Source organism: Centroberyx affinis, unplaced genomic scaffold (assembly GCF_046629955.1).
Source record: "Centroberyx affinis isolate AG114_WGS23_722 - 3 ecotype Tasmania unplaced genomic scaffold, CSIRO-AGI_Caff_v1 ptg001917l_1, whole genome shotgun sequence".
NCBI lineage: Eukaryota > Metazoa > Chordata > Actinopteri > Beryciformes > Berycidae > Centroberyx > Centroberyx affinis.
In genome coordinates, this window is record NW_027280280.1 from 191,763 (window position 1) to 212,620 (window position 20,858).

The 20,858-nt window shown below is 41.4% G+C and overlaps 1 protein-coding gene across 1 annotated transcript in view; it reads right to left on the minus strand.

Moving 5' to 3' along the window:
* Positions 1-19,831, minus strand: part of LOC139653514 (elastin-like) — a 54,351-nt gene extending 34,520 nt beyond the window's left edge. Inside the window, exons 1-5 of the mRNA XM_071530366.1 lie at positions 19,707-19,831; positions 7,299-7,382; positions 6,306-6,353; positions 4,918-5,010; positions 4,338-4,364 (exon numbers count right to left, since the gene is read on the minus strand). Coding sequence (XP_071386467.1) covers positions 4,338-4,364; positions 4,918-5,010; positions 6,306-6,353; positions 7,299-7,382; positions 19,707-19,782 — 328 coding nt within the window. The 5' untranslated portion in view covers positions 19,783-19,831. The remainder of the gene's footprint in view (positions 1-4,337; positions 4,365-4,917; positions 5,011-6,305; positions 6,354-7,298; positions 7,383-19,706) is intronic.
* Positions 19,832-20,858: the final 1,027 nt, after the last annotated feature.

Below are 20,858 nucleotides of genomic sequence, written 5' to 3' on the forward strand. Positions count from 1 at the left end.
AATCTAAAAGATGAATTCTGACCTATGAGACCTTTCGGTCCACCTCTACCAATAACTGCAACAAGGTCGCTCCAGGGTTAATCTGTCTTCATGGACGCTTAGGGAAATAAGAGTGAGAGATTTCTCCATCGCTGTATAAACATCACTTAGGCAGCGCTGCCAGATGGACAAGGAGAGTGCTCCATGCTCCAGACCTACTGGCAAACGGAGCAGGGGAGAGGTTGTAGGAGCATGCCAGGGGATGGCTCATCAACTCACACGGCGAACATCAAAAAAATAACTTATAGAGGTGGGAACATGGTCACCAGAAGACGACCGCTCAAACATGACACTGAGCAGGCTGCCGCAGCACGGGAAACTGTGGTTGACCAATAGTAAAAACATTGGTTTATTGTCGGAAAAAATAACAGTTACAAACCGTACCATGCGGCTTTGGTGACGGATTTGACACCATTCAACAACCAATGAACCTCTTATCTTATCATGTTCTACCTCTTATCGTTTTAATTAAAGTGGTGGCAAAGCTCAATGTGGTGTGAGCTGTAATTCTTCAAATGATTTAATGAGATTCTTGAAGAAGCTGATAATAATTTCTGGTGACACTGACTGATGAGAAATGAGAAAATAACAGACATATGTAATGACAACAAACAAGCTGTGTGTGGGGTGTGTGTATGGTGGGGATGGGTGGGGTGTGGGGGGGTCTGCAGTGTCTTTGGGTTCCACAGATTCACAGCTTGGCACCATGCCAGGCATAGGACAGATTAAATAGAGGAGGAGAGGATATAAGTGGGTGAGAATAGGGGAAAATGCCATCTTTCACATAGTTCTCTTGTGTCTGAACGAGCAGCCCATGATTTATGGTGTGTGTGTGTGTGTGTGTGTGTGTGTGTGTGTGTGTGAGCGTGTGTCTGTATATGTGGTGATGGCGGTGGCGGGGGATATGTCGCTAAACCAATGCCAGGATACACATAAATAAAACACTTGTAATAACATACATATGAAGATCGTAAACATATTTGCATACACTCATACGCTCATGCACATTCACATGCTTCCCTGTCTCTGACGGCTCAGAGGACAGGTCTGAGCTCCAGTAATGAAAAGCATATGTGTTCCAGCAGACAAAGCCTCCTCCTAGCTCATCTTCTCTTGGCTAACCGCTCTCATCTTCACCTCAATCTATCAGTCTCCTCTCTCTCTCTCTCTGCGCAAGATCTCCAAGCGTGTGTGTTGCGCGAGTGAGTGTGTATATATGTTTTATGCCTGTGTGTATGTGTGTATGTGTATGTGTGTGTGCTGCATAGATGACATATATATGTATGCCAGAGTTATCGTTCCTTTCCATCCCTCTCGCTTCACCTTCTCTCCTCTCTACGCCCCCCCCCCCCCTTCTCCGTTCCATCTTTCCATTTCTGCGCCATTTCTCCGCTCACTCCTCTTCCTGTTGTGAAGCCTGCAAGTGCACTCAGCACGTCTTCAAACAAAGACCCTGATATATAACAGAAGATAAACCAGCCTCAGGTATATTGGTGGGCTGTGCTTTCTAAATCACAGGAAGATGCACAAAGTCTTACATTCAACATGATCGCATTGTTGTAATAAAAAAAATGTGGTTATGAATAGTCTAAGGGTGGTGAAATAGCAAGCATTTTCTTGGTCAGCGTAGATGAGCAATACTCCCAGCAACAGCCACAGAGTCGGACATAGGGTCAAAAAGTGATTCAAGTGTTGGCAAAAGGCTGTGACAACTCCTTGGATACTGTTGCCTGCTAAAACGGTCATCCTGTGGCGCACTGCCTTGTAGAAAATAAACTCAACTATTTATTATGATTATTTATGACCTAGTGGGCCACTCTAGTCACTGCAGCTATTTCATACATCTACTGTATGATATCTATAACCTATGAAGGGAGATGCTATAAGAACCCAATGCCTTATTTCTCATGTAATTCCTCATAGGTCTTAGACTGATGTGGTGTTATGTGACATTGCTACAGTCAATATTCAGACAGACAGACAGAAAGGCAAGCAGACAGCCTATTTTCTTTGTATCATCTTCAATTTCTGTTGCCCTCAGAGAGATAACTGGTAAGCCAAGTGTGGACACATGGATATCCCACCCAGACACATCCTTCCCCAACCTAAAACAGACTATTGTACTGGTACAATGGAATTACAGCAATAGCTAAAACAGTAACCTCTATGTTTCTTGTTAACCGCCTGCACACTAACTGTTAGTGACAAGAGGCTAGTCTGAAAAAGCCTGTCTAGTTTTGGCAATCACACTATGTCTGAGGATTGAATCCACCTTTGCTTGAGGGAACACAGGGAAGGAGACAGAGTGCAACAGCTGTACAGAACGAGAAATTTCCCTTTTTCCAGCTTCCAGTGTCTTGTCAAAGCTGGATGCTGACAGGATTCACAATTAGTGTAACATTTACAAGGTCTTGCATGAGCAACGCTGCAATTCACTGCAGTCACGCCACTCACATCGCCAGCTGCTGTTCTCCATTACAGGCCAGGCAAGGTGTATATCTGTGGAATGCAATGACATTACTCGGCACCCACATGAGAGTGAATAACAAGTTGTGTGTGTGTGTGTGTGTGTTACAGGTGTTTGCACGTGTCTTAAGCAACAGGATCCGCCTTTACATATTGAAGGTTAATAGAGAGAGGTCGACCATTTCCTATATGCTTGTAGCATATAATTTCATTTGGCAAGTTTTCTGCGCCACAAGCCAAACACTGACTAACTGATGGATTCAACCTGCCATTGTGTGAAACCTACAGTACATTTATACAGTAATGGAAACTCCATACTTCTATGTAGAAAGTCTCTCAAAATCCAAATCTGAATTGTTCCAGGCAGCTGATGGAATGGAAATCTTTCATCTGAAAAGTCACCTTTGATGGAAACCTATAATCAGTGAAGACTGAATCCAATTACAGCCATGAAGGGGAACAAGTTTCAACCCCTTTGTGACTACCGGTCTCTCCTTCCATTTAAAAAGGCTGTGCAATCTTAGCCGATCCTAAACTGTTCATTCAGCGAGGCATTAGAAGTTTTCCTTTCTTCCATACTAAGGTGGTGGTGTTAGAGTGCACTTATTTATACCGTTACAGGACCCACATTGCCCTGATTGCAAAAGGACAAGGAGCTGCTTGTAACAGCATTTGCTTCCTTTTTTCTCACTAATCTAATTTCTGCCATGGCGGCCTGGTGAGAGAGAGGGATTCAAGTGCATACAAAAGCCAGGGCATTGCTTCCCAAGAAATGCTCTGCTGATCCCAGCCAAAGTCAACTTCCATCTAATACTGGATATTAGGTCATTTTCACAAAATGGCTCTCTTGCAACTCAATGACTTGTTAGACAAGGGGGGGAAACCACTCAAGAGGGACCCTTCTGTAACCCACTCCATCTCTTATCAGGACTATACGACGATTACTTGGTTCCTTATCTTTCTCAACACATAGAGGTAGGCTGAGATTGTATCAGCAATGCTTATGGAAGTTAAATGATGGCTAAACATTGCTAATGCACCAATACAGAGCAGACTGAAATACAGCAAAGACAAATATTGACCATACAGTATCGGAGAGAAGGGCTGTGGTAAATTTCAACAAGGAGGTTTCCAGATATTGTAAGGGCCTAACATTACAATAACATTAATCAGTGCTCTGGCACCATTGTTTGGCAGGCGCTGATGGAAGTTTGCACTCTGCCAATCATCGCTCCCTAATACAGTAGAGGTGTAGGAGTGGTGGAATCTCTGTATGGTCCCACCCAGTCAGGACGTCCCACACAGCTGCCAAGCCAGTGTAAACCGACCACGACGAAAACACAGGGGTGATAAAGAGATGTTGGTGACAACCAATCAAAAGAGATTGTTGTTCCTTAGCCGTTGCCCTGCGTTTGTACAGGTCTCACCCTTCTGTTGGTATGTGAACTTAATGCATTCAATACACATTAACATACTTTATCTACCTCATAACAACACATTTTATTTCCTTCCTTCCTTCCAAAGCACTTCAATATTATTTGCTCAAAGGAATGCAGAGGAATTTCCCATGTTGTGAATAAAAAGATATGTTTTGCTTCTATTACAGTATCACTTTGCAGCTATCACTGTATGATTACTGAGTGACTACATCTTTAAATTATTCAATAAACCTGGTAAAATAAAAAACACCAATATTATGGAAGCATTTGTTAACCCTTGTCATGAGAAAAGTGTTAGATACTATTTTTTAATACCTACATTTATAAATCCTGCCCACTCCATTACTGTACAGCAGTTTCCTGAAACATGAATGCAAAAATGTTCCAACTTACCTGGTTTGGGGGCTTTTCCACCTGCTCCTGTTGAGTGAAAACAAACAGACAAACAATTAATAACTTATGTGAGGCTACGCCTTTGTATTGCAATAGCAAAACACTTTTCATGCCAAATCTGATAAGATACAGATGACTTACAGGCATTGTGACTTTGGTGGAGCATTTTCACTTTTTAGCACACATGCCTCAATAGGAATTCCTAAAGAATCAATGACCAAAATTGGCTGACCTCAGGATCTGCAGTGTCCATCACTAATTTCCCCATCACCAATTTCCCCATCACTAATTTCCCCATCATTAATTTACATTTTGAAAACTTATTGTTTATATGTTACAGGCATGATTTTGCCCACAGGTTTCAAACACTGCAAAATAGACACCAAATTTTTCATTCTATTCCCAAAGCTGTACTTTTCAAGAAGCATTATTGCCTGTTTTCAGTTATTAATATTGAGATCTGGGGAAAAAGGCCTGAATACCAGTAAGGACAGCAGAGCCACAGGGCAGCTAATGCTGGTGGTTGATTGCTAAAATGAAAAATCGTTCCAAGTGTCTCTCAGGTTTTTTATTTTCATACCTGTTCCCAGTCCTCCAATCCCTAAGCCAGTCCCAACACCTCCTGGCACCAAACCCCCTGGGCCCACACCACGCCCCCCTCCATAACCTCCTGCTGTCAGGGTCATACAGAGACAGGTGTGATCATTATCATCATCTTTATTAACATTGTCATTCATTTCAGATCATCTTTATCATCATTTAAAATCATTATTGTTATAATCATGATCATGATTATTGACCACTGAGCTTTTAAATGTGTGAGAGAAATGTGTAACAGACCTCACACCTCCACGCCTCACACCTCATAATGTCTTCCAATAATCTGGCTTAATAACGGGGGTTGGCACTGAACACAATGTTTATTGCTACGGCAATATCGTTAGGATTTAACTATTCTTATCTTGTGGTGGTGTGACAATGTGGAAATGTTACCATATGTTCCTCACAGCCCTTACCAAAGTACGTCTGTCTGTACGTCAGTACATACGTACTGTCAGTGTTGACAGGGAACAAGTCTGAGCGCTAATCTTTGTTCTTCTTGTTAATGTAAAGGTTACACTGCTGTGCACTCCCGACAGTGTTTAAACTTTAGTAGGTATTTGGCACTCAGACTAACGTATTTCAACTTTCAACAACAAATAACTTTCAAATTTTATTATGAATCCACCATATTAATTATTAAGTTTTTAATAGTGTCATCGCAACAGCATTACCAGTTCTTCCTGGAAGCATCTGTTTAGCGCTGCTAGCTTAAAAAAAAGGAGGCGCTCACAGGATACAGGGTCAAACTTGTTCAGCAAAGGACATTGCCAGTTCCACCACCATGTAAAAACGGTTGGGAGTGTGCAGAGTACCGCCCCAGTCCTTCATGTTGTGCTTGGTGTATTGTAGCTACAGTGGAGTATGTATGCATGCAGTGCCAAGTGTGTCTGCTATGAATGTGTGATATGACAAAGGCCAGACAGAATATCTGTCATTGAGTGGCTGTGCTTTAAAGCCAGTCAAGGCCGTTCAGACAAGATAATCTGGGCCTAGAAGGAGCAACAGCACTTTCACACTTTAATCATAGAACATTTGATTGACCATGAAGTCACCTTAGTCCATCCACAAATTTCCCTTTTCCCATTCCAAACTGTTGTCTAAATATTTCACAACATAGCAGATTACTACATAGAAAAACCTGTTTTAATATTTTTTCAAAGAAATGCTTTTCAGCTCCATTGACTTGCTAACAAATGGTAATAATTTCTCATATCCAAATCCTAAAGTATTGGTGCATGTGCTTTTTGGATGGACTGAAATGACTCCCAAGTTCATGATAAACCAGATACTGTAGGCTTCTTAAAAACCTGAACTACCTCTTTAAATGAGGAAAAAAATCATAAATCAAATGTCTGTTCTGCTCACCTGCAGCTTTAGCTGGTTTATAGCCTGCAGGGACTCCTCCAGCAGCCCCTTGTAAAACAACAATCATACAGAGCATAAGAGTTATGGTACATGTAGTGATGTAATGGACAGTTTTTTTGTTTCAGCAGTTCCTCATTACACCAGCTGCCTTTCCTCTTACTTGCTGTAGGGGCACCAGGAGGACGCGTTGTGGCATCTTGTGTCGTTTGCTGATTACTGATTGTTTGTATGCTTGTTCATCGATTTTATTTCTTTATTTAATTAACCATTTCTAAAGGATAGCGGCCCACCCTCCTCAATTATGTTGTTAGTTGTTGTTGAGGGAATGGAAAGTGGACAGAGAGACGGTGCAGCATGATTGCACATGCACAGGCCAGCACAACATGAGCCAAAAATCAAAACCACGCAGTTGCTGGTACATGGAGGTTTATGCACATTAGTAGACTGATCCAGCAAGGTTGCATTTCAATCCTGCTTATGAATTTGCTTTGTTGAAAAAGGTTAGGCTATGATGGTCCACAGCACCATATGAGGAGAATCAAAAGAGGAGTTTAGGTTTTGGGTTTTTGTGGGAGACAGACGAGTTACATGTAACTGAGCTGTTTTGGACCATTTGAAGCTCTAGCCTCACTGTCTGACCAGATGTCTGTGTTTCAACCATCCAGGCAGCTGTGAAATGCTTTGCATATTCTGTTTGATGACAAAACTTTGTCAAGTAAAGACCAATATTATTATATTTTTGTATTAGTATTTACATTTCCGTTACTTTGATGGGAAACGATTTTAGTTTCAGGATCACATGCACTTAATTATTTTTATTTCATTTTAGTAATTTTTCATTTTTGTTCTGTCAACAGCAGTATTAATCTTAATGTTACATTTATTTAACAATAATAACTCTGGAAAAGACAAAACAGACTTTGTTTGTTGTGGTTGTGTTCTGAATTATTTTTGTTTAAACAGTATCCAGACAGACATTGGAGGCTGGTTTACCTGGAAAAAATACAGGTCCTTGGCCAACACCTCCTGGTCCCACGCCTCCTGGTCCGACTCCAGCACCAGCTGGTACATACACACCTGGAACACACAGCAGAAATCATAAGAGATAGTTCTCTACCACCAAACACTTGGGCCACTGGCTAAAAATGTGGCCAACACTCCATAGACATCATTGATTTTTTTTTTTTAATCACAACCCTCGTAATAGCGTTTCTCAACAATGACCCCATTCATTAGACAAACATTCCCCAACACATTCATCATCTGTGACCTAGACAGCAAACCTGAAATCTGTCCTTGGCATGCACCTCTGCCCAGGGTCATAGCAGTGATGGAGCGCACATTAAAATGTGAATACAACAGCTCCAGCACAACTCAAAGCAAAAAAAACCTTTATGAGCTTGATTAAGAGAAAATTCCAATTGTTTTCATTCTGATGAGGTACTGCAGTTGGAAACCTTCTTTCAGCAAGCCGCAGCACTGTGGATCCCCCCCCCCCAGCCTCCTTCCTTTCCCGATTTCTGGCTCCAACCCAGAGTAACTCCTGAGATGGTCGTTCTGGATCCCAGACACGGTGGCCTCATGTGTGCAAGGAACAACAACAGAAACAAAAGAAAGGGAGGATGAAAAAAACACGACTCTAGTTGTTCTGGGACGACTAACAGCTAAATCCGACGGGACCGGTGAGCTAAGGCCAAAATTACAAAGTTGTATTTTTTCAAGGAAAAACCTGGTTTGTATCACTAAAAACACGACGCAATGGAGAGAAAGGGGACTGCAGGACCACAATGATTATGTTTAATGACTTTTACATGTGTTGGGAGGCCAATTAATTAAAACCACATGTCAAAGGCGTTCATGTGTTTATTAGCGAGTGCTGTGTGAACGTTGTGCTCTGGTGTTCTGTTCACTGAGTGTGGCCATTAGGGGAAGAACATTACAAGGTATTACTGTCTGGTCTAGTTTGCTTGTACGCATGAAAAATGTCTTTAACACTGATTTGAGCTCATGGGAAAAGCAAAAACCCGAAAATCTATGCAGTATATTAAGTGCATATGCCTGCCTTATTTATTGCATTGAGGAAGGCTTTGACCTTGCCACTAACAAGCGGTGACATGCAAAATGGGTTTGTGCCACCACAGTAACATCAATATTCTGTCTATTGCACAGCTGGAGTTAAGCAAATGAGTAGTCAGGGCCAATCACCACAGGAAACCAGTCTGGTGTGAAATTCAGAAACATACTGTAAGAATCAACTGTTGGATGGGAAGTGGTGATATTGTAGTGTATATGGGAGAACCACAATGTTTGAGAACAAAAAAGGGGCGGGAGGGGGGGTTGGGGGGTGTTAGTGCACGCTAGTGCCAAACTGGCTCATGAAGAAATGGAACAAGGAACGCTAATAAGTTCACTCATGTCGTGTGGAAAGTTAACATAAACTGTGAAAGTCTACACTGGAGAAACTAAAAGTGTTGATGCTCTGAGTAGCTTGAGTTGAGGTTAGCGAGGACAGCACTGTCATATTTACTTAGATCCGCTAAAATTGCACACCAAATCTGATTAGAACGAGGCAAAAATATTAGGTCTACCCAGTCTGTTTTTGTTTAAGAGGAAAACTCTTTTCTCAACCAACGAGGACTGGGCCAACAGCGATTAACAGAATAGGGTCATGTGCTATGGAGGAGACTCTCTCTTTTCATGATTTACTGTAAATCACAGTGTTTGGAGGTGTACATAAGGGGGTGTGCTTTATGTTTTGAGCAACAGTTTATGTTAAAGAGCATGGCAGCTGCGTCTTTGTTTAATAAATGACCTCATGTATGAACCCAAGGACAGATGAGTGCATTCTAACAGGTCCTAACTGAGATGGTCAGGGAGTTGGATGATGGGAGAGCCGATCAGGTTTCCTAGAGTTTGGCCTTGTGATAATGAGTTCTGAGTAAAGAGAACTTGAAATCATGCAAGGCTCAAATAAAACAAAAAAAAAAGCCCTGACCTGATTGAATGGTGAAAGAGTAATGTCCACAATTCTGTATTTCATTAGCAAAAACATAATTCAATGCAAATGTGAAAGTGTGTGGGTGTGTGTGTGTGTGTGTGTGTGTGCCCATTAGCCCTGTAGATGCCATTGGTTGCATGGCAGAGCTCTCAGGTGCGGGCACCACACTACCAGGGTGGAGTGATTGTTCTCCACTCTGCTCCTTCATTTCACAATCAAAAGGAGGATTTCCTGTCTCGGCAGTGTGAGCGAGGCAGAGGGGAGTGTGTGTCTGCTCCAGTTTCCCTCTGGTCGGGATCCCATCACACTACTGTACCACAGTTACAGGGCAACACAGAGAGTGCACTGGGTTCACACAGCCCCGCCAAATAAGGCACATACTGACCTCTGCCAAGTGACCTGACCTGGCCTATAAATTCGAAGATTTCTTTCTGATTGTCCTAATTATCGTCATCATCATCATGCACTCGCGTTCCTGGTGAACTCATGGGAATGTGTTGGAATGTGTGTGAAGGGCAAGATTGGCTTGCAGAGCGCAAGTGATCAGCCGAGGCAGAATTTATTTCACAGTTGACTGCAGTCAAGAGTTTGCTTTTTGAGTGTTCATGATATGATTAATGCCGGGGAATCTAAAGCTCTGGGAAAGAAGATCTGAACGTTTATTACTATGCAGTAACTCTTATTAGTAATTTGATGCTGCTGAAACAATGGCTGATAGAGGAGCAGGTAGAAAAGGTCAAATACAGCCTTACATGTACAAGCCCAACAAAACACAGGATGACAAGTTGGAGTTCTTTAAACCGACATTATCTAACCTTCTCATGATGAAATACAGCCTTATTTTCAATCTAAGTAATGTGTTGCAACATGAGAGGGATTTACGAACTGTTAAGATAGCCGATGTGACGAAGGGATGATGAGGAAGCGTCAATAAATTATTGCAGGTTGCACACTAACGTAATAAGCCCTCTTGCTGTCATGTAAATAAAATGGGTGTGGGGAGTTGTGGTCTGAGGAAGAGTTATTTTCACTGCTGTGGAGTGGCAGCGTGCTCGCTAGGAAGAGGAAGTTTAGCCGGTTAGCTTGATACCCTTGGTTGCAGTTATAAACTTTCCAATACTCTGCTGTGCCTACTCCTTTGGCCAGAGAGCGAAAGAGAGATCTTGAATGGGGTCTGACCACAGGACTTAAAAGTGCCTGGAGCGTCAAGCTACAAATGCAGCAAGTGTATCAACAGAATGTAAACAAGACAGACTGATATTTGAGTGAGTGAGGGGTCTGAGAGTGCCTTGAAATGTCTCTTAGCCAATCACATTGCAAGATTAGGACTGGCTGTTAAACAATTTAATTTAACTAGTGCAGTGCCCGTTTGCGCCACTGCTGCACAGAGCGCTGTTCACTTGTTTATTCAAAGTTTATTAATATTGAACGTGTCGCGTGTCCAAATTGCACCAAATCCGACACTGCACTTCCTTGGGTCCCCAGCAATACACCCACCAGTTTGAGGTCGATCGGACGAACGGTTCTCGAGATATGCGACGGACATACAGACAGACAGACAAACAGAGATTCCTTGCTTTATAGTATGATACGTAATGAAGAAGGAAATCTTTATTTGCGTTTTGGACTGTATTACGTGTGTTAGCACTGGAGTAACGCCGTCAGTGAAAACCTGAGATGAGGTTAGCGGTTAATAACACTGTTATTCTGTTATATATCATCAATCAGTGATGTTCAATGCATTCCAGGAGTTATTTTGTGATGAAATGTTGTCATTTACTTTGCCTCAACCTGCCTCGTCTACTTCTACTTCAGTTAGTGATTTCCTACATTTCCCAGAATGCCGTTCTACAACCCCCAGAGAACGGACCTGAACTTGTTACATTTCATTTGTGGGTTTTAGGTGGAGGGAACAATAGTGATTGCGTAGTAAGCGCAAGAGAGCAAGTTTGTGGTTGAGAAAAATTGAAAAATTGAGAGCTGCACCCCTTACTCACAACGTAACATGTCTTACAGCTGCATTGCATTATGGACTATTAAGGCTACTATTGGTGGAGAAATTGGTGTCTCTTCCTCTTCTACAATGGATTGCTCCCTGTATAATTGTTGAACGTTGGTGTAAAATGGTGAGTCTGCAAAGAAGCTCTTCCTCTTTGATTTAGAGGGACTAACACCAAAACCTGTCGTTTACCATCGATGCTTTCGATAGTTGAACGTTTTTCTGCTATTAAGCTACACTGTTGACGCACTGGAAATATCTTGACATGATATCACATTGTCTATGTTTGGCCAATTATCGACAGGAATAAAAAAAATACAGTACTTAACAAAATGGACCCCGAAATTCAAGGTACATCACTAACAGCTGTTCTTTTCTTCTTTTTACCAGTGTCTAAGTGTTTTAGGGTGGATTTTTCCTTTAATCATCCAATTACATGACAGCTTTCCTCCATATAGGAATACTGCTTTTTTCATATAGGAATACTTATTCTTTAAAATGCTTTATGATTGTAATAAAACTAAACCTGACAAGGCTCTTCAAATATCTCACAGATGGAACATTTTCATAAGAGCCACAGCTTAAGATCTCTTTTTTTATAGGAATACTGCGTCTTTTTTTCGTAATCCGAAAAGGTAAAAAGACAATGCAGTTGTAGACAAATCACTGATTTCAGCTTCCAGTGGCTGGAAGTTTACATTAATACTGTATAAACACATGCAGCACCATAAAATGTATGAAAAGTATTTGGCTCAGCTGTAAGAACTACATAAAAAAACATTTTCATACCCAATGTGGGACCGTGTTTTGGTTTCTCCCTTTCCATTGTTTTAAATTTTGATAAGATCACGTAGTCCACCAGACACTAACTAACAGGTGGAAAGGGCGTATCCAACCTCCAGGATGTTTAGTTTTGTAGTATGTCATGTTTTGAGTGTTAGCCTGGAAAATAGGAAGTGACATATTTATCAGCTGTTTAGCTAGCAAGAGAATTCATTTGATATTTTTGTCTGAGCATCAATACTGCAGATAGAGCCAACCCCAAAAAAACATCAAACAATCTAAGTACAAATAATACCTTGGTGGAAATCTTATACTGGCTCATAAGGCCCAATTTTATGGAAGAAAAGAGTTATTGAGCCCACAAGTAAGGCCTTTTAATGACTGAATAGCAGAGAAGTTAGGGAATTTTAAGTCAGAAATTGTTTTAGTATTGAATCTAACCAAAGCCAATGACGGATTTTTCCCCTTGTACCTCCCATGTTAATGACACACGTTTTACAATTGCTGTTTGTGACTTGAAAGAGTGTCGTTTCACTGCAATTACAACAAGCTGGTGAGTAATATGACATTTTCACGACCCTTCACTGTGGTTGTTTAATAATTGGTCTGTTTTACTGAATAATTAAATGCCTGAGAGTTGATGGAACAATTTGCATGGTAGTCGTGCAAGACAAACTATATACACACGACTCACACACGCAACTGCACAAAGGCTAATTACTGTATTCCCCACCCTTCATTAAAGACTTAGAGAGCCATTACCATTCATGATTACACAGTACTGCACTCCTCATACTTTGCGGTAAGTCCTGAGAAAACTACATTGTAATGTGTTGTCACTGTTTCAACCACCTGCCGTTTACCGAATTCAGCACCAATGACTCCATCACTGTTAATAAAATGAAAAATGTTTTGGCTAACTAACAACTGTGTTCTGTGGTCAAACCCATTCAAACCACTGTCAATTACTGCTTTGCGTCAGATCTGAGAAGAGGAGGTTATGTTCTCCCTTTATGGAAAGCTCTCATACTGCAACGTGAGATGTGTGACAGCCGACCTATTATTTGTCACCCCTTTCACACTGTATATTTTCCAGAGCATGTTGCAAGGAAATGAGGAAAGCACAAGGAGCATCTAAGGCAGTAAAAAGTGAAATGAGTAAATCCATCTGATGATAAATCTCATTAACTCTCCCCCTCTCTCTCCCCTGCCTGTCCCTTCCTCCACCTGTCCTTCCCCAGAGCCAAGCCAAGGCCTGGGGCCTCAGCCCAAGCCTCTGCATCAGTGACACATCTGTGGAGCAGAGCGTCAGCCTGAGGTATGCACAGACAAATAAACACACAACACACAGACAACCCTATTTTAAAGTGAGGGAAGACCTGATTCTAATCTTGTCATTTTCCATTGTCTGCCCTTGGGTGTCTTGGCTGAGGCCATCCCATTGGGAGCTGATAGTGGATCACTACAGGATTAGGAAAGACATGCTTTTGAAACTGAAAAAAAAAGGATTTTTAACAGCTGTGGATTCCTCCTCTATAAGTATTTCAGAGTTTGTATTGAGCATGACGAAAACATAAGTTACGGTCTACGGTTGCATTTTGACTTTTTCTACGGTTGCATTTTGACTCCATTTCAGAAATTAGCTTATTTGATCGCATCATTCAGTAGGACAGACTCAGTTGAAGGACGAAGCAACTTCTCCAGAAACATCTAATAATTGCAATCTGAAAAATATTAGCTATTTACACTGTATAGTTTCCACTTTATAGTTTGCTTTGCTCTTTTGGTGCTGTCCTATAAAGATGGTTATCCATCAGACATGAAATTTCAGACCAAATACAAATAATCTGCTGTATCTTATTACCTAAAATGGGATGAGCTGTTTTAATGAGACATATTACAGCCATCCAAGGCAAAGGCAAAAATGAAGTTTCATTCCAAAATTTGATATCCACTATTTGAAAAATGTGACACCTACTCAAACAAAATCAAGATCTTAGAACCTTTACTTACATTTTAACGGCTTGAATCATCCCTAATTGTCAAATATTTAGTAATGGATATCAATAAACATTTATTTTTCACAGTGGAATGAAACCCCAAATACTGCAGCTCAGCATATGAATTGCGAGGAGGGACAGGACTGAATGAGGAATCATCAATCATCTTTATGAACCTGATATGGGCATTTCCACATTTGCCTTTATCCTGGAAAGGATAAAAGCAATTTGTATAATTGCAAGAGCGCAAAGAATGATGAGTGAGTGATTTCTCGTATGTGCAGAGGAACAAAATCCTTAAGACAGAACTGATCAGCCCACTCTGTAGACATTTTATATAGTGTATGTAGGAATGGGACATGACCCAAGGGTAATTCATATGCAGTGTAGTACATATGGTGCTTCATTGGTTCAGACCTAAACTGATTGATGCCAAAGGCCTAATAAGCCATGTTTACCAAGGAAACATTTCTTTTGCGGGTATTGAAACTAATACAACACAGTGTATAACATTTTCATGCCAGAGGACTTTCATTACATTGACGTAATGTGTTTTATCAGAATTTCCATTTTATCACCAGCTTGTCTAAAGTTCAGTTTAGTTATGGCTATAGCTGTGTATTTGCAGTGATAAAAAATATACAACATATTTTGTTTTTGTGCTCTTGCACAGTCCTTTTGTCATGAAAGAGTAATGGCACGAGTGCTTTTCATATGCTCCTCTTAATCATTCCAACTAAAGCAGAACACCTGACGTAGAGGGAAAAATAAAAAATGTCATTAGCCTGTCCCAAATAACAGAAAAAGAAGCAGCTCCTTTACAATGCTTTATGATTGTAATAAAACTAAACCTGACAAGCCTCTTCAAATATCTCACAGATGGAACATTTTCATAAGAGCCACAGCTTGAGATCTCTTTTTCTAATTAAATACATTTCCTTGAGGATATACATACATTTACTCAAAGCAGACCAGGGAGAGCTTGGGTAGTAGGCAGCGGTGGGTCAAGAAATGCAACAAGCTGAACACATTCCTGACAGGAGCCATTTCAGATTGTTGGCCCAGAGAGACTGCTCCTAACAGCTCACAGCCTGGTGAGGGCTGCTTGCAGAGTGGCTGGAATGAATCATCTGAGTTAATGTGCTTCTTTGTTGAACACTTGGCACTGGCTGATCACAGACCAAACATCTGACTGGGAGATGCTAGGACTGGCATCTACCCACAACCAAAAACTAAGAGCAAAACAAACTATGAACCGATATTTGCTCCTAGCCACGGTAAGGACCTTTATGAGAAACCTGTGCCGTTTGAGTGTTCAAGCACAAATCATGTCAGCCGTCTATTTATGAAGGAAATGGGTTGCATTAAACAGGCCATCTGTGTTACATAGATAGAGTACACATAGTAAAACGTGATGTGTGTATGCCTGGAGTTACACCCTAGACATTTCCAATGCACTCTTTTTGAATTATGTGTCTATTAAAGCAACTCATCCATTCCAAAACTCTGGTCTGATTCTTACAAACACTTAACAATAGTTATAGTGAAAATGGTGATTGGAAACTTGATAGCTAAAATGTTAGTAATCGCTCCTGACTATGAGTTTTGATATGACTTCCCAGCCGGGCAACACGTTTTGATGTAAAACTGCAAAACATAGATCGACACTCTCCCAGCACACGTCAAAGTAAGACAAATATATGGTGGAATAAAAGTTCTTTCGCAACCCCTGGTCGCCCGCTGCTAGTAACCCAGAGGCTCCAACTCAAGTCAGTACTGAATGAGGTCACCATAAAGCAAACTGCACCAAACCATTCAACATCAACAAATTAAAAAGCCTCTGTGGGTCCAGCATTGAAGAAGTCCTGATCCAATTACAGAACCTCTGTGTCTTCCTCAGGCAGTACTTTAAATGCCCTATTCCTTTAATTGCAGTGCAGTGCCGTTGAGCCATGAGACGCCAGGGTGTGACATTAATCCAGCTTGCTGTAGCTGGCCCCACACCTTGCCAAAAAAGGGATTAGGGCCAGAGGTGTTCACAACACACGCCACCAATAAAGGCTGGAGCAGCACTCACTTCAAGACAATCAGATTGGGTATCTACCAGCAATAAGGGCCATGCTGCAATTCATCACTACTGTTGCCCGACAGCCAAGGCGTGCCATCCAATCCACAGTGATTTCATTTACCTTCAACTGCAGCCAGGGGAGTGTCACTGATGGGGAGAATTAATGTATTAAATTCCTCAGAAGTCTCGAGGCTGAACCTGGCAAATGAGGCAAATTGGCTTCCAGCAGTACTAAAAAAATCACAACTTCTTTAATTCTTATGAGACTGTGAAGGAACAGAACAGCTATTTTTCCTTTTTCATCTTCAACTGGCCTCTGCTTGTCAGAATTGTGCCATTAAGTGTGTCCGTCATAAAAACCAAACTGATGACTGGCACAAGTTCGCCAGTTGGTTGTTGAGGTTGTCTGGGGGAACACAACATACTGTACATGGAGGTGTGAAATAGAAGGAGGGGAAACTTGATACACTCTTGGCATTTAATATGTAAAAAGTGAAGCTATTGTCATTGCATTACATATTTGATGGAGCCCAAAGAGAGCGACAGGGGAGCAAAGGGGCAGACGGCAGTTTACAAGCTTTTCACTGTTCCATTTACACACTAAAAGCTATTAGGACGCTACATAGTAAGAAATTCTGAGTTCCAGCTTAAGGAAACGATTCAAAGAATTTTACCAACAGTTTGAAGAGCTTGTTAAGTTCTAGGCCTGGGTTTGATTGAGCTATCTAATGTAGCTCTCAAAAAAGAGGCCACTGAGCCCAAGCTGTCACGCCACAGATTTATTTTGATCAGAATAACATCCAACTCACTGTATCCGTCCGACAGATGTTGTTTGTTTGTAGAATGTAAGGAAAATGTGACTCCTTCATCATACGAGGGGGAACCAACAGACACACTACCTGCACATGGTTATAGGGTAACATGACAAGGGGCATATTTATTAACAAACTCCTTCCCAGATGTTCCCTCTAGTACCATAACTCATTTACACTTGTCGATGGAAAACATTCAGAAAGGCCTTGCAATCCAACCTGATCCCAAGGGTAAATTTTGCAAGCGGAAGCGGCATTTTCTGTGCTGAAACACTAAAAGGACGGATTGGGTGTTAATGAGGTTCATGTTACTCGCAGATAATTGACCTTTGAACCAAGCTGAGAGTAGGTTTTTCAACTTGTGCGCGGTCACAGATGGAGCTGGTTTGAGCACCTCAGAAATGTTTGATATGGATGGGTTCAACATTCACTGGAGATCAAAGTTTTGCTCCTAAGCCAATATTGATATTTGTTGGCTCCTTTGCATGCTGTAAATTCTGTCTGAGCGCACCTCAAAATCTCAACTGAACTCTGATTGTTTCGGTCAACACAGTGGACTGAACGTTAAGGCTGGCACAGGGAACTAGGGATAAATGTGCTGTGAGGGAGAAAAGAGCAAAAGCAATTTTTATATTTTCAAATCTATGACCTGACAGAGCCAGAATCTTTGGATCTAAAAGGCCCTGGACAGGTTTAATATACATTCAAAATGTTCAGGTGCTGAACAGACACATAAGTCAGGCACATAAGTCAAGAGGGACTTTAAAAGCACAATGTTATCTATTTCATGAAGCTTTCAGTGCAGTCTCCATATAGTAGGTGTCTATCTGCAATGTCTAATTTTTTTCCATTAGTATTACAACTATGCTTAGACTTTGTCAACATCATCAAATCAGACCAAACCAAAAAAGATAGCAAAAGTAAGACTATATATGGGCAAGGTATTCTTGTCAGGAATCTAGCAAGGACTGGGGTCTAACCATGACTCAATCTGATGCTTTTGAAAGGATGCTTGAACACTATCAGATGGGAACAAATGCATCAGTGAGCCAAAGAGATCATGCTTTTGAGCAAATACATACAACTAAAAGAGTTAACTTGACTCTAGCAGACCCGGACCCAGATGCTAAACATGCTTTCCAGTCGAGGGCTGAACAGCTCAGACTCTCAGCCAAAAAGTAGACGAAGAACAAAATCAAAGCAACGCAGAAAGGAGAGAAAGAGCAAACTCACGGGCTGAATGAGAGTGGGAGGAAAGGTATGCTCACAACCTGTCTCTCTGAAACTGATAAGCCGTAACTGCAAACTGTGAGTGAAATGAACCCCTAAAATCTGTGTACTGTTGCTTCAAGGATTCTGGGCAGAACAGTCCTGTAGCCTCGAAAGAAGCCCCGGTCGACGCTGTCAAGATGACACTCACACACGCTCGGATCTATGCAGCTGTCCACCTGGGAGTTCATCAAGGGTAAATTTAAAGTATGTGGTGTAGCTGAGGGGAAAGAGGGAGCAGCTGGAGTCTTCTCTTCCTGACATGCTATAGGAAAGTACCAGAGTGTTACATGAGCCCTTTACAGAGTTCCCACACTGTCTGCAGCACATAAACATACACTGTTTTGCAGGTGCATGTGTAAGATGACGACTAGATTTTCTGTTGTTCCTCCTGCCTAATGAGAGCTTTCCACTGTGGCCAATACAAGCTCTATCTGAAAATATTTTCAAAAAAAGCATAAATCTGATTAACAGTTATAGAGGATCATATCAAATTATTGCTTGCTTGGTTTAGAATTGCTTATAACTTAATGCACAGTGCTGTGGTGATTTATCAAATTGATTAAAAAAAAACACACTGCATTGAGTTATTACAGTATGAAATCATTTTGCAACCTCAAAAGGTAATCATTGTAAGACTCCTCAATATAAATAATTTTCAAAACTCAAAGAAGATTTAAATTATGTACACAATAAAGATTTGAATGAGAATGCCAGAGCTGAAATAAAGTTATGATGTACAGTTATCTGCTCTTCTGTGACAGTACTATTAAACACAACTACAATTTATAGCCTCTGGCCACAAAACCTGGACAGTATTGAACGTCAGCTCCAATACAGTAGCAAGGAACTTTCTAATTGTCAATGTCAAGAGATAGTGAGCTGTTCATCAGTAATGTGATGGAACAGAATGTTATTGCGGCCTTAGAGTGAAGTGGAAAGTTTGTTTAAATCATACCGCTACTCATGGATATTTGTGCAGAGGATAGACTAAACATTCGTTAATTATCATACCTGCTGCATGAGAGGTTTATACGAAGGCACTAATATATTAAAATCACACCGCCAGAAGTACATTGAAATGTAATTACAGCATTCTTTTTTCAGGTGTTAGCTGGGATTAAGCCAAAGGAGGCAATAAAAAAATAAAACCATCTAAGTTACTTTTAAGCACATGATTTGTATTTTATGTACATTCACAATGAGTTACACCTGCAACTGAGGTCAATTCTAATAGGGTTTATATGTTATCTATAGGGTTTAACTTAATAAGGGAAAATAAGTAACAATACATACCAGACACTGTTCTAATCACTGATTAGCTGTCACCAAAACATGCTTTACTGACTTTAAATTATGTTTATGTCTGAGAGGGACAAAGAGAGGCATAGACAAAAAAAACTGCACCTGCTCTAAGCCTGTGATTGATGCAGCAGAGATCTCAGCTCAGTTCACCTGAGGCACACACTTACCTCCTTGAAGTGAGGGCTGAATCAGAGCTACGAGGAAGAGTCCGCAGAAGAGCAACAGAACGTTTCTGTTAGCCATCTCGCTCCAAAATGCACCACCCCTCTCCTGATCAGCTGGTTTTATTCTCCTCTAGCTAATTACCACTAGCCCAAAGTCTTAAAGAGTGGAAAAAAAAGTGAAAAAAGGGAAAAGATATGGGACACGACGTAATTAAGAGAGGGCAAAGACTCTGGTTCAATGGATCACTTTGCTTTTTTTCCTCCCCTATGTCTGGTGTTGCTGTTTTTATTCTGGTCACTCCTGCCAACAGTGCAGACTCTGCTGCCAGCAAGGAAAGAGAGAGACAGAGAGAGAGAGAGAGAGAGAGAGAGAGAGAGAGAGAGAGAGAGACAGAGAGAGACAGAGAGAGAGAGAGAGAGAGAGAGAGAGAGAGAGAAAGAGAGAGAGCAAGAAGAGAGAGAGAGAGAGAGCAAGAAAGAGAGAGAGACCCCCCCTTCTCTCTCATCCAGAAGGAATTGAACTGTCTGCCAAGCATTTGCATGGATACGGAGCGTACTTATCTTTCAGAGTCAAGAGACTGAGGAAGAGCAAACCACATACCCAGATAATTACCTGTTTTCCATGGCTCTCCTTTTTAGCTGGTCGGTTTTCAGCACATGCAGTAACATTATTTCTTGATGTCTTTTCTGAAGCAAGTGTTCCAGAAAACTTTGAGGCTGAGGGAAAAGAACACAGCAACTATCAGCATGTGTCCACGAAATATCAGAACAACACATACAAAGTCGCCGGCTGCCTGAGTGGGCTGGAAATAGCAGTGCTGTCTGCCCGGCAGCCCACGTGTCGAAGCCAGTCAGAGTGGTTCTAGCAAAGCAATGAGAAAACGGTCGGCATCACAGGGAGATGACAGAGAGCAAAGAGCCCAAGAGGCAATAGCCTGCAGGTCTGTGCGTCTCTAAGCCAGTTCATCAGGATAAATATTTAAACAGACAGGCATGACAATCTCCCCCTATTGTGTGTCTTGTAACAGGGATCAGTAATGGAGCAAGTCCATTCTCAACTTTGGCATGGCCTGGATGGCTGCCTGTACTGGATAAGACTGACCCCTGGGTCGTCAATCCTCCTGCGAAGCAATATACTGATGTTTTCACCGCCAG